This window comes from Trachypithecus francoisi, unplaced genomic scaffold, assembly GCF_009764315.1.
Source record: "Trachypithecus francoisi isolate TF-2019V2 unplaced genomic scaffold, Tfra_2.0 Lachesis_group2, whole genome shotgun sequence".
In the NCBI taxonomy this organism is placed as follows: Eukaryota; Metazoa; Chordata; class Mammalia; order Primates; family Cercopithecidae; genus Trachypithecus; species Trachypithecus francoisi.
The window spans coordinates 156,039,407-156,052,981 of record NW_022681465.1 but is presented as its reverse complement, the minus strand read 5'-3'; the positions used below and the strand labels follow the sequence as shown (position 1 = coordinate 156,052,981).

General features: G+C 44.9%; 1 protein-coding gene across 6 annotated transcripts in view; it reads right to left on the bottom strand.

The window, feature by feature from the left end:
* The window catches only part of TRPC7 (transient receptor potential cation channel subfamily C member 7), a 137,507-nt gene that overhangs the window by 14,744 nt on the left and 109,188 nt on the right, over positions 1-13,575 (bottom strand). For all 6 annotated transcript variants that reach the window (XM_033181136.1, XM_033181140.1, XM_033181141.1 and 3 more), the window contains one exon: positions 4,083-4,278. In XM_033181136.1, coding sequence (XP_033037027.1) covers positions 4,083-4,278 — 196 coding nt within the window. The remainder of the gene's footprint in view (positions 1-4,082; positions 4,279-13,575) is intronic.

Here is a 13,575-nt window from a genome sequence, read left to right as displayed (position 1 = left end):
GTTCAAAATCCCTTATTAGCTGTGTAACTTTAGCTGGGTGTCTTGAGCTTATGGAGATAAAACTGCTTCCCTCACATAGCCCTGAGGTCAGTAGTGCGTGTGTGCTCCCTGGGTGGTGGGTTCCTCTTTCCACAGACAGTGACTACACTCTGAGGGGCTGTGAACCCAGCAAGGGCCCAGGAGAGGCTGCTGGGATATACCACAAGAGTACAGGGTTATAATCAGCAGGTTTGACCACTTTGCTTTTGTTGAGGATCAACACTGGGCCTGGTCTACTTGGGGACATCCTATAAGGATCTTTTAGTTTGGAAGCTTTGTGAGGGCAGGGATCACTCCTGGTCTCGCTGTACAGGACAGTTGTAACAGGGACACCCACCCTGAGAGGAAGTGTGGTATAGTGCAAAGTGCATGGGTTCTGTAGCCTGTGTGGGTTTAAATCCTGGCTCTGCTCCTTACTATCTGTGCAACCATGGCAGGTGACTGACCACTCTGGGCCTTAGTTTCCTCATCTGTAACATAAGCATAGCAATACCTATCGAATAGGCTGAGAGGATTAAAGGAGTTAATGCGTAGATGACATTGAACAGTGCCAGACACTTAGTAAGCCCTCAACAAATGTGATTTTCATCTCCATAGCCTAGCATAGGCCTAGCAGTCCACCTTCAGTCCCTTAGCATTGATGAAGCACCTGCTATGCACCTGGCATGTGCTAGGGAGGCCCTGGGCATGACAATCCATGCCGCAGTGGAACACACAGTCTGGCCAATGACGTGAGCCCAGCAAGGGCCCAGGAGAGGCCCACAAGAGTACAGGTTTATAATCAGCTATTCAACAGCTAGTTAGTTAGTCTTTTGCCTATTGTTGTACCCAGAGCTGGAGGAGGGTCTAGGTACTGAGGTCACTGACCCAGTCTGGGGGTCAGGGAAAACTGGCTGGTGTTTGGGCTCAGATCCGAGGAGTGAGCAGTTCTCAATAAGGTCAAGAGTGGGCGGGGTGGGGGGTAAAGAATTTGAAAGAATTAACTCGTGGAAGAGGCAATGAGAAGTGTAAATAGCTTGAGGATGCTGGCAGTAAGGAACAAGGGAGAAAGAGGTTGGGAGCTGGAAAGTAAGATAGAGGGAGGATTTTTTATAGTTCCTTCTTTTTTTTTTTTTTTTTTTTTAAGATCAAGAGACTTATTTAAATGCTGACAGGAAGGATTAGGTAGCAAGAGAGGGATGAAGACACAGGCAGGCAGGGTGCCATGCAGTGGCGGCTGCTGGGGAGGCGGGTTGAGCAGAGTGGAGCAGGGCAGAGCTCTCTGCTGGAGAAGGCTGTGCTGCCTGCAGAGGCAGGGGGCTGGGGTGGGGGGAGTTGAATGGAGGGGCTGGCGCAGGTGAGTTGTGGATTTGGACAGCAGGGGCTTAAGATCTACTGAGCCAATAAATTAGTGTTCTTATGGAAAGGTTTACAAATATTTGCATCATGAAAACTACATGTGATCATGAACGCCTGGCATTTTCCAGTGGTACCTTCCATGGTCCAGTAAGAAAGGTGAGAACATGTGCCCTCACCTGCCCCAGAAGTCCAGAGCCCAGAGGGGAGGTGTGGGGCTGTAATACACTCTCTGCATGTCGGGGCCCCTTTCCGTGGTGGGATAACTTGACACCACATGCCGTGGGCTTGCCTGCTCCTGCCCTCACCTAGTGGGCATCCCTCACGGCCAACCGCAAGGTTTCCCATGCTACTGTCATTTCAACCAAGCATTACATGCCTGTTAGGATATGGCAGACTGCCGGGGAGAATGGTGCAGAGACCTGCAGTTTTTCCAGGCACCATCTGGTTTTCTCTTACACATGGGGAAACTGAGGCCCAGAAGGGCAGGAAGGACTAGTGGACAAGAGCTCATTATCCACACTGGTGATTAAGTATGTAAAATGGTTTAAAAATATGTGTGTTGTTTGTCCATCCACGATGTGCTGTATTTTTCTGAAGGGCAACAGCTGAGGCTTCATGGCCAGGCTCACCTCTTCTTCTCACCTCTTGCCTTTTTTCCTCGCTCAATCTACGCTCTTGCAGCGCTGAGCATACCACACTGCTTCACCCCTCCCTGCCTTGGTTCATGTGCTCCCTACTGTATAGAGTACTCTTTTTCGGGGAGGGTAACATAGACTGAATTGTGCCCCCTAAAATTCCTATGTAGAAGCCCTAAGCTCCATTAAGTTAGAAGGTGACTGTATTTGGAGATGGAGCCTTTAAAGGGTGACTGAGGTTAAATGAGGTGACGAGGGTGGGGCCCCGATCTTCTTGGACTGGTGGCAAGGCTGTGTGAGGACACAGCAAGAAGGTGGACATCTGTAAGCTGAGCAGAGAGGCTCAGAAGGAGCCAACCATGCTGATGTTGATCTTGGACTTGTGGCCTCTAGAACTGTGAGGGAAGAAACTTCTAATGTTTAAGCCACACAGTCTGTGGTATGTTTTAGGAAAGCCCTAGCAAGTTAATACACAGGGATCTTTACTTTTTTCTGTATAAGAAGTACATACACATTGTTTCTTATACTTTAAGGACAGAGGTGCCCCAGAAAATGTGAAAGTCCCATTTCAGATCTTCTCTCTCCTTTCATTCCCTCCCCCAGAGGATGCCCGGTCAAGAGCACTGTAGCCTCCTTGGAGTTCCTTTCTATATGTTTGCATTTGTAGTGTTATGCAGATTAGATTCCCTTATATGTATTTGTCTACAACTTGCATTTTTTCACTTAATAATGTGTTAGGGATTTTCCCATGTCAGTACAAAATGGTCTTTCTCATGGTCGATGTACAGTATCCTACACCTTATTCTAAAGTGTGACTATATCACAGTTTATTTAAACATTCTCCTATCAATGGACTATTTCCAGGTTTTTCCTTTAATGAACATCTATGTTAAGTCATATTGGATCTATTCCCAGAATTGGAATTGTTGTGTCAATAGGCCAGTGCTTTTTATTTTGTTTTAACTTTAGCTTATGTATTTAATCTTATACTAGGTAAAACAACAACATGATTTATAAAGGATAAAAAGTATAAAGAGAAAGGAATTCCACCCACCATGCCCCCTACTCCCACCTCTCAACAGGCACACCTTGGTGTCTTTCTTGTGGACCTTTCAGAGGTTTGTTCTTTTCATATGCTTATACAATCACAAATGAATCACATTCCCTTTTCTTTCTCTCTTATACAAGAGAAAGCCCACTATATACATTGTTCTGGAACTTGATTTTTATCTTCTACCACTGTAACTTGAAAGTCTTTCACCATCAGCATCTAGAGAACGTATTTATCCTTCTTAAAATAGAATTGCACAGCATCCCATTTTTCAGATGCATCATAGTCTATTTAATTAGATTCCTATTAATGCTCATTTAGTTTGTTTTTAATTTCTTGCTATTCTAAACAAAGCTGCAATCAATAGCTTATGGTTCATGCCTTTTAGATTTTCATAAATTGCCTAACCCTGTTATCTGTCAGGCAAAATTGTTCTCATTTTAAATGGCCTTCCAGCATCAGCTCTGGAAGCTTCCCCCATAGTCAATCTCTGTCTCTGTCCCCACACCACCCCCTATAACTTGACTGCACTGGCCCTAGGGCATTGGAATTTGTTGATCACCCTGTATGATCTCCTCACTGGACTATGAGTTTCTCTAGGCAGGAACTGTGTCTTAGTCAACTTGGTATCACCAGTGCCTAGTGCGGATTTGGCTTACAGTAGGTACTTAATAAATAACATGTGAGAGGCAAAAGGGGCCTGGGGGCTGAAAGACAGTCATTCTGATTGATTGCCATGGGTCATCTGCACGATGTCCTGAGAAGACAAGTTTAAAAGAGAGAAGACTCATGACCCCAGTTCTTTCTGCTCTCACTGGGCCTCATGGTGGTAGCAGCAAGGCCATGGGCAGACTGACCAGAAGTATTTCTAGAAGCAATCCAGGAAGAATGCCTGTTATTTGTTGTTCTGGCTACACATTTAACAACACATGGCCTTCTAACATCATTCCCCTCATTGCTGAAAACAGCGATGTAAATTAGATGAGGGAGAGCGAGCATTTTCGGTGACCTGGCCTTACCTCAATTTCCTGATAGGAGTTGTTGATCATGGCTATTAGCATGTTGAGCAACACTACCACCATGGTGACGTTATAAACGCCGTAGAGAACGTAGCCGATGTTCTCGATGAATTTGTGGTCGTATTTCAGCACCACTGAGATTACTTCAGATAAGCCGAATATGGACCAAAATAAAGTTTTAAAACTTTCTTCAACCCTGCAAAGAAACAGATAGTCCCTTCATGTAGTTTGCATCAGCTTGAATTTTAATTTATTTATTCATTTATTTTGAGACAGGGTCTCACTCTGTCGCCCAGGCTGGAGTGCAGTGACTCAATCACGGCTCAATCCAGCCCTGACCTCCTGGACTCAAGCATCCTCCTGCCTCAGCCTCCTGAGTAGGTGGGACTACAGCTGTGCACCACCACACCTGGCTGATTGTTTTATTTTTTGTAGAGATGGGATCCCACTATGTTGCCCAGGCTGGTCTTAAACTCCTGGGCTCAAGGTATCATCCCACCTTAGCCTCCCAAAGTGCTGGGATGACAGATGTAAGCCACTGCATCTGGCCAGCTTGAACTTTTAAAATGAAAGTTGCCATTGGTCAGGCTTTACCTTGGAGTGCCCAGTTATCCTGGAGTGGGGCTGGGCTGGTTGGTGGTGCCTGCATTCTGAGATAATGCGACATTCAAATTTCTAAGAAGACTTTGAAAGAATATTAAAAATGGCAGGCTCTTTATTTTTTATTCAATCCATGTATCAGGACTCCTGGCTGTGGTATCACTTTTCTCTTATTGTAATTAACTTAAACATTTAAAATTAAACACCTGGGTAAATGTTTGTTCTTGTGCATTATGAGCTCCAGAAAGTGCACTCTTCCTTCCATTAAGCCCTAACCATTTCTTCTCAGACTCCACAGCCCACGTGAAGCGGAGTGATGGCAGATACCTGGAAAGTGAGCAGTGTCCATACAGCAGGATAGCGTCCTTGGAGTCTGACACTTCTAGGCACTCAACACAGAGCAGCTCACTTAAGCCTCATGAGCAGCTCTGGGTGGGCTCTCACATGACCTCCATGACACAGAGCTGAGGCTAGCCACATGTATTAAGTTTTCTAAACTGGGGCTGAATTATCAAGAATGAGAGTGGAGATTCCGGTGTGCCCACATGGTTCAAAATCACCAGGTGACTGCCCAAGCCTCACCTTACGGCTCACTTAGGTTAGATGCTGCACGTGCCTTGAGGGCAGTTCAGGTTAGACTCGGCTTTAAGGACACTGCTCTTTGGCCCTTTTTGAGACTATGAAGTAACTGAAATACAGCAGTATTATGAATAAGACCCAAGTGCATTTCATAGTCCATACTCTATGGCCATGACCCTGTATCAGGTTGATGACCTGGAATCGAATAAGAAAGCTGGATTTTGGTTGGGAGGTTTAGACTATGCAAGTGTATCTGGTAACTTCTGAATGGTTAAGCGTAGTTCTTTTAGTTTTCATCCAGATTTTTGGTACCACTATGAGAAAGCACTTTTTTTCTCCTCTTTAACATTTCAGGTTTTTAACACTCACCCACAAATGGCCAGGATTAGCTAGATCTTTAAAAATATCAGCATTTCTCAAGGATTGGTATTTATTTGACAAGATGTACAAAAATACTGTTACTCGTCACTTGGGCTAAAAATCCAACTCTTGACTCGCATGAATTTACAGCTCTCCTGAGTGTGATTGTGTGTGTGGGGGGTGTGTATGTGTGTGTGCGTGTGCATGTGTGTGTCTACCCAGCTGTTTGGCTCATTCCCTATGCACACCCTTCAGAGTCTGAAAAACTGATATTTGAAGTGGAATTGTATTGTCAGTGTTTGTTTTTGGTTTCTTTTAAAACTGTGAGTTTGAAACATTTAATTCATTTTAGCATTAGTGAGAAATAATTTAGTTGGGGGTTTAGAAGCAATAACAGGGTATTAAGCCCTTATTGCAGAGCTCCAGCTCCTGGTGCTATTCTGGAAAGGGGGAGAACTGTTTTCCTCATGTGAGATGCAGCATTTTGTGTGAAAAAGATGTCATCCACCCTGTGTTGTGATTCACTGCAGTACTGTGTCCCATTATGAAGCCATCTTTCAGTTATCACACGCGTGGAAGGGAACAGTGGCAGAGTGATTCCAAAACCACCAGATGAACCCTAAATTCCAAACTGGAAGGTGACATTAGGTCGTGATCTCTCTTAGAGTTGCTCCCTTCCTGGCAGGATCAGGTGAAAACTGGAGAACACAGTGTCTGAGGGGGAGGCTGGGCAGATAAGGGCTGATCTTGGATTATACACTTGCCATGGACCAACCAAGGAATGGATCATACTTGCCATAGAGAGAGGTTTTACCCAAATTCATCTTCCCTTTCTTACCTTGGAACAACCCAGAAACCCTTGGCTGACACAAATGAAGTGAGCAATTACAGAACACATCCAGGGAAAACCCTCTGAATTTCTACTACGGAAAGTGGGCCTACATTCAGCTTCCATTTTTTTTCTCATTTGCATCTTGCCATAAATTTTGCCACTGAGCCCTGATTTATCCTTGGTGCCTTGTCTTAGGTATTCTGTGTCAATAATCTGAATAAACAGGCCTGGTTTATTAAGGAGTATGTGTTCCAGCAAGGTAATATTTACAAATCTCGAGGCTTTGCCTTAGTCCCTCCTTTACCTGACCCCCACAGCTCAGGACAATTAACCTGGCCTGGAATGCTGATCTGTTCAATTTGTTGTCTGTCTTCCAGACAATCTTCAGTACTGCACATCTGTTTTATTTCTATTCTGTAGTTGAAGGAGTAACTCCTGGACTTGGATTTGGCCATTTCTCCAGGAGGCTCTACGAGAGGCCCAAACTCACTGGGACTGCCAGAGTGGGAGCCACGCCTCCAGAGCAACAACCAGCTGCATCTGTCTGGGCAGGACGGGGTCTTAGACAAACTATGCATTTCTTTTCTTTTCTTTTTTCTGAGACAGAGTTTCACTCTTGTCACCCAGACTGGAGTGCAATGGCACATTCTCAGCTCACTGCGAGCTCCACCTCCTGGGTTTCAGCGATTCTCCTGCCTCAACCTTCAGAGTAGCTGGGATTACAGGTGCACGCCACCATGCCCAGCTAATTTTTGTATTTTTAGTAGATATGGGGTTTCACCATGTTGACCAGGCTGTTCTTGAACTCCTGACCTCGTGATCTGCCCGCCTCAGCCTCCCAAGGTGCTGGGATTACAGGCGTGAGCCACTGTGCCTGACCCTAAACTATGCATTTCTAATGATCTCTTCTAAGCCGTTAAGGGAGAACATCTATGGCCCTTGCTTTCTCTTTTCATGAAGCAAAATTAATGAGGTAATAAATCTTCCTTTAAAGAAAGGTGGGCCTATTGGTTTGACTCACCCAGTGTGGCTAGATTCACCATTTGAGGCTCTTGGGTCTTTCATTTGTACATACATGTTCTTGTCATGAAGACAAGTGAACTAACTGAATTGATTAATTATGTTGCTTTTTTTTTTTAATTGTTGTTGTTGTTAGAGGGCACCTTATGGGCTGAGTTATGTCCAATTATCTGGGCTAAACTGTAAGCAATACAATATTTTATCCATAGTTCAAACCATATAACTAAATAACTTCTGAATGGAATGGAAGAGTTAAATGTAAAAAAAAAATTACATGGTAAAAACACTAGAATAAAGTATTGGTGAGAATTTATTACATAATTCTGGGCTGGGGGAAGTTTCGGAAACTACAAAATTTGAGAGATTTGACCACACAAAACTTTACTTGTACACATGAAAAACATAGTAAGTAAAAACATAAGGCAAAAGACTGAGAAAAGAATTGGTATTTGCAAACATAAGACAAACAATGGATGATATCCTTACACAAAGAGCTGATAAATCAATATGAAAATGACAGACATCCTGGTAGGAAAAAAAGGAAAAAAACTTCAGTGAAAACTTGATGCTTTTTATGGTGATTAGAGCTCTACAATGAACTTAACACGCCATGCTAGTGTCATCTTCCAACTTAACATGTGGCAGGAAATAAATGAAACTTGACCTCACTACCCTGAGTGGGAAAAGACTTGTGTTGCTTTGACCTTGGGCACACATAATAATATATTCTCAGAGAGAAGGCTGGCATTGGAATGAGTCAATAGTAAATCACTTATCCTAAGGGCTCAGGTATTGGAGCTGGCTGTAATGCCCTATGAGGTTATGAGGCTCTCTGAGTTATATATTAATCATCATCCACAATTTTCATGAGCTCTGGAACCCAGGGGATGGGGTAGAAAGCCAGTCATTTGGGAGAAATAGGGCTGGCTTTCAGGAAGAAAATATCTTGGAATTAGGCTAGTTTCTATTTGCCATAAAGCTACTTGTCTCACAGAAAGCCCCACTGTGAACTAGCTGGCCTTAAGACTAGGTTTGAGGTTCTTTACTGATAGCAATGGCAACTACTGGCTCGACATCCTCTTTCCATCCACCCTAGCTAGCTATAGAGTTTGCCACAGATTCCTTCAACTGTGTCAATCACAGGAGATGACACAGAGCTAGAGCAGTGAGAAGATCCAGGGTGCATGCCTGGGTTCAAATCTCAGCAATGCCTTATAGTAGTTATATGAGCTTGGGCATGGGACAAAGCCTGTTTGAGTCTCAGTTTACCCAACTAGGAAATTGGCATAATGATGCTTCTATTGTTCAGTGGACATGAAGATTAAATGGGCAACCTATGCAAAATATGAAGTCCAATAAATAGCAGCTATTATTTTGATTCATGTATTTATTTACTGAATTGACTATGTGCCAGGCACCATACCAGGTGATGAGGATTCACAGGTGCCTAGATCAAATGTGTTTCTGTCCTTTTGGAGGTCCCAGTCTAAAAGCAAGCCTAGTAAGATAAAAGAATGCTATGAGACTGTAAGCAGGCGGTTTGCCTCTGCCCTTCCCAGCATACATACAGCCCCTCAGCCTCTCAGGTGCTTCCACACAGGGCTGAATGGAGTCAATAATTCAGCTGCTTGTTTTCTGAACAAGCCTCATTTTTCTTCTAATCTTCAAAGATAATCACAGACCCTTGATTTCATGCAAATACTCTTTCTGATTATTCCAGCCGTGCTGTCTTTTTATATTTGACTCTGGGCCTGCAGTGGAAGGGACTGAAGTTAGTCAATAGGCCACCCCAGCATAAGAAGCACTCCTAATGAAGTAAAGGAGGAAAAGTGCCCCTGAGTGATGTTGAATAGGCCACGATTCACCCTTCTATGGAGGGGGAATGTGGGTGTGTGGGAAGGTTGGGGCTGATTTGTCATGCAGAAAGCAGGGACGAGGTAAGCAGTTCTCCACCAGGTCTGTCTCGCCTGGATAGCAGGACTTTAATAACAGGTTGCCTGAAGAGGCAGTTGTATACAGGCCTCAGAGAACAAACTGATCAATAAGGAGAGGGTTTGGCATGACAGGAAAATTGCTGCTTCTTCAGACTGCCATATCTCTCTCCCCAGTGCCAAGATTCCTAGCCCCTACCACTGAATACTTCAGTTACCTACTCAAATCAGCACATAGCAGGCTAAAATTAAGCAGGAGACTCAGCCTTTAATTGAAAAAGGCTGTTTCCCAAACTCAGCAGACAATAGCTGGCACTCTGCTAGAGTTCTGCTGAAGGAGAATAATGCTCACCTGTCATCCAAGCTGGGCTGGTGGAGGAAGGTGTTTGGAATGGATAAAGGTCTTCTCAGAGGCTGTGTTTCTCTAATACCCAGACCCAGAGACTAAAGCAGTTGCACCAGGTTTAAGGATGGTTAAATGCCTGAGAACATCTGAACTCATCCCTTCCTTGGCCCTGCAAAGTTCTGTCCTCCAAATAACCTCTGAGTTCTACCTTAGGTCCTAAACAAGGAGTTTGATTTAGACAGTCTAGAAGTAGAAGAGTCTGGGGCCACAGAACTGATGCCAAATAACTGGGATATGTAAAGCCTGTGCGGCCTAGATTTATTTATACTGAGGGGTTTCACTGTACCCCGTGCAGCCTGGGAACTCTTTGAGGGAAGAAGCTGTGTTTTTTTCATCTTCGAAACTGCAAACCTCATCAGAGCCTGGCACACAGGAGGCATTCAACAAATTCAAAGTGCTGAATGAACGAACGAATGAATCCCTAATGCACATTTTGACTTCCCGTTCCCTGATCCTAGTGTTGCGTCCAGGTGATGATGAAACAATCGAGGTGCAAGTTCTGACTCCAGGCAAACCTGGTTTGAGTATATGCTTTTGGCCAAATAGCCTAGTCTCTCTGCGCTGCTTCGTTCCTGGCTAAAAAATGGGAAAACAGTAATCTCCACTTCATAGAATTGTCGTGAGGAATTGAATGAGTTAATGGAATGCTTGTGAAATGCATAAATTACTGCCTGGCACATACTAATTGCTCAATTAATGTTACTAATTTTATTCCTAGTATTCGTTTTTTACAAAATCTGCATCAACTGCAATCGGCTCCAATATCTGGCTGAAAGACTACGGAGTCCGGCGATTAATTCTCAGAAAAGTCCTTGAAAAACAGAAATCAGATCTTGCCCCTCTCCGTTCGTGGGTTTCCCTGTGGCTGACAAAGCCCATCATCACCCAGCGCAGGCCCTTGAGGCCCTGTGTAGTCAGGTTCCTCCCACCTCCTGGAGCCCGAGGCTGGCTCTCCCTTCAGTCACTGCACTCTGCCTGGGTGCACTGGCTGAGCTCTTTCTTGGAATGTCTTCCCCTCTCTCTGTGCCTGGCTGCTCCTCCTCGTTTTCTCATTGAGGCCCCAGGCTCAGTCAGCATGCGCTCCACGAGAACTTCTTTGACGACCTGTCTGAAGGAAGCCCTCCCTCATGACTCTTCTGTACAGTGTCTTACTTCTCTAGCTCCCGGCACTTAATCTATTACTATCTTACTTGCCTATTTGTTTATCTTTTTGCCTCTTTTTCCTCTGAAATGTGAGCTCCATGCTGAGAGGCCCTGCTGACCTCCTTCGCCACTCTGTCCTCAGTACTCAGAATAGTGTCCAGCTTGTAGTTGGGGGGAATGGGGGCAGGTCAGTGAACATTTTTGTCAATGGACAATGGAATGCTGGGAAACCGAGGCAGAAGGTGATCTGGCACTTGGCCTTACCCACCTTGCCTCAGACCTGCCCCTGCTGGTAACATCTCAAGCTAATCCTGGACACTGCAGTTTCCTGCTGCTGTCACTTTGAGGAATGGCAGTTTAAACCATATTATCATCCTAGAACTGAATTTTAGTGCATAAAAAGGTAGGACCCTCTCCCCTGTCAGACAGTAACCATCAGCCTGAGAAGCAGATGGAGGGCCCTGGGCAGTGCCTGAGAGGGTGCCATGAAGCCAGCATCCTCAGGAGCACATTTTCTGTGTGTCATCAGGTCTTTTTCCTCAAAACTTGGTGGCTCTCAGACTGTTCCAGGGGCTCACAGGTCCCAGGCTTTTAGAATCCATGTCACAAATAAACATGAGAAGAAATGTATCCATAAACATTTTATGATAGAATGTCTGTTGTAACAATTCTTCTAAAGTAGTCCAGGAAAAGATCTACATTTTAATCACTTGTTGGAGAGTTATACAAAGAAAAAGACCTTATATTAGACCCAAACGATCTTTTTTGACACGTAAAGGTCATTTCCAGGTCCCCAGCCTCTCTGAGCCTGAACTGGGCCCCACACTGACCTCGGCTGCCTTCTCCATCAAGCCTTAGAACTTTTCTGTGCTGGTTTCTCCACCTGAAAGTGGGTTCAGTAAGCTCTCTCATCCCCCCAAACACCCTATGCCTAACTTGCATTAATTAATTAATTAAATTTTGAGATGTGATCTCAATCTGTTGCCCAGGCTGGTCTCGAATTCCTGGGCTCAAGCCATCCACCCACCTCAGCCTCCCAAAGTGTTGGGGTTACAGGCGTGGGCCACCGTGCCCAGCCGGTCCTGACTTGAATTTATAACATGAAAGGTGGAGATTGTAACTTTCACAATGTATTAAAGTCTGATGGTGAAATAGCCTGTGGAGCTTCTGGATCAGAGATGCCCATATTTCAACACTGACCCAGGATCCTGGGAAAAACGGGTCCTTCACAAAGCCCAGTAGGCTGATGCCATTCCTTGTTCCCCATCTGCAAACACATTCAGCCCACTCTGCACAGGGACACTGGCTGTAGACCAAGCTCCTAGGGTGCCTCAGGGTGACCCCTCCCTGGGTTTCTCTCAATATGTCATTGAGAGAGTTCTGATGAGTTTTACAACATACTTCAGCCTGGGAAGCCTCAGCAGGATCCCCTTTGAAGCCAGAGCCTGCCACTCTACTCCTTGCCCCGCTTCCCCATCCCACTATTCCCTGCATGCAGCAGTGCACCCTCTCTCACGGGGCTCCTGCCAGAGCCTCCCAGGGGATCTAGCTCAAATCCTTTTGTGGCTGCCTTTCTTTCACGTTCCTGTCTTTCAGAACATTTTCTCGATGTGTAAACATGCCCTCATTCCTGTGATTATTTGATTAACATCTATCTTCTCAACCAGTCTGTAAGTTTCATGAGGGGAGGGGCCACATCTGCTTTTGCTCACAGTAGAATCCCAGCACCCAGCTTAGGCCTCCACTCTCACCCCTTCCAACCTACCCTTCATGCAGTTGCCACAGCACTTTTCCTGAAAGCAGACCCAATTACATCTTCCTCCTTTTACAAAGGACTTAGCGGAGACTCTAACACTCTATCAGGACTTACGAAGTGCTTCACAATCTAGCTCCTACCTGATGCTCTGATTTAATCTTCTGCCATCTATCCAAATGCCTTCCTACATGAAGCTCTCCAAAAATGCCTTGCACAGGCCAGAGTGCCCTTCCAGTCATCCTCCCAAACTCTCTGTTTAGAGCCACCCCTTCCAGGAAGCCTTCTCTGATTGCCAGGCAGGACTCAGTACTTCCTCCTCCCTGTGCTACTCAAGTACCCTTTGATGATGATCATATGGGATCACAGCTGTTGCTTTCTGCCCCCTGCAGAATCCTCGCTCATCCATGAGTTTCCTAGGGACAGAATTGTCTTATTAATCTCTGTGGCCTCAGGGACAAATACCACTTGGCATAGAGTAGTTGCTCCATACACGTTTGTCAAATGAGGGAGCTCACTTTGGAATAGAAACCTGTTTTATCCAGGGGAGAATCACAGTCTGCATATTAGAGCTGAGATATGTAGAATCAGCAGGTTCTCAATGGTAATCAAAATCTGAGTTAGAACGCTCTTCTTCAGAATTTACTACCATAGGAGAGCGACTCAACTTGTAGAGTCTTAGCATCCATCTCAAAGTGTAGGCCCTAGTGTGAGTGATAGAAATTTTAGGCCAAAGGTGGAGGATGGGCTTGGAGTCATGCGAATTTGGATTCAGATTCTCTTATTGGCTCTATGATCTTTGGCAAGTCTGGTATCTCTCTGATCCTCAGTTTCCTGTAGTAGTATTTGTGTTATTCCACTGTAGATTA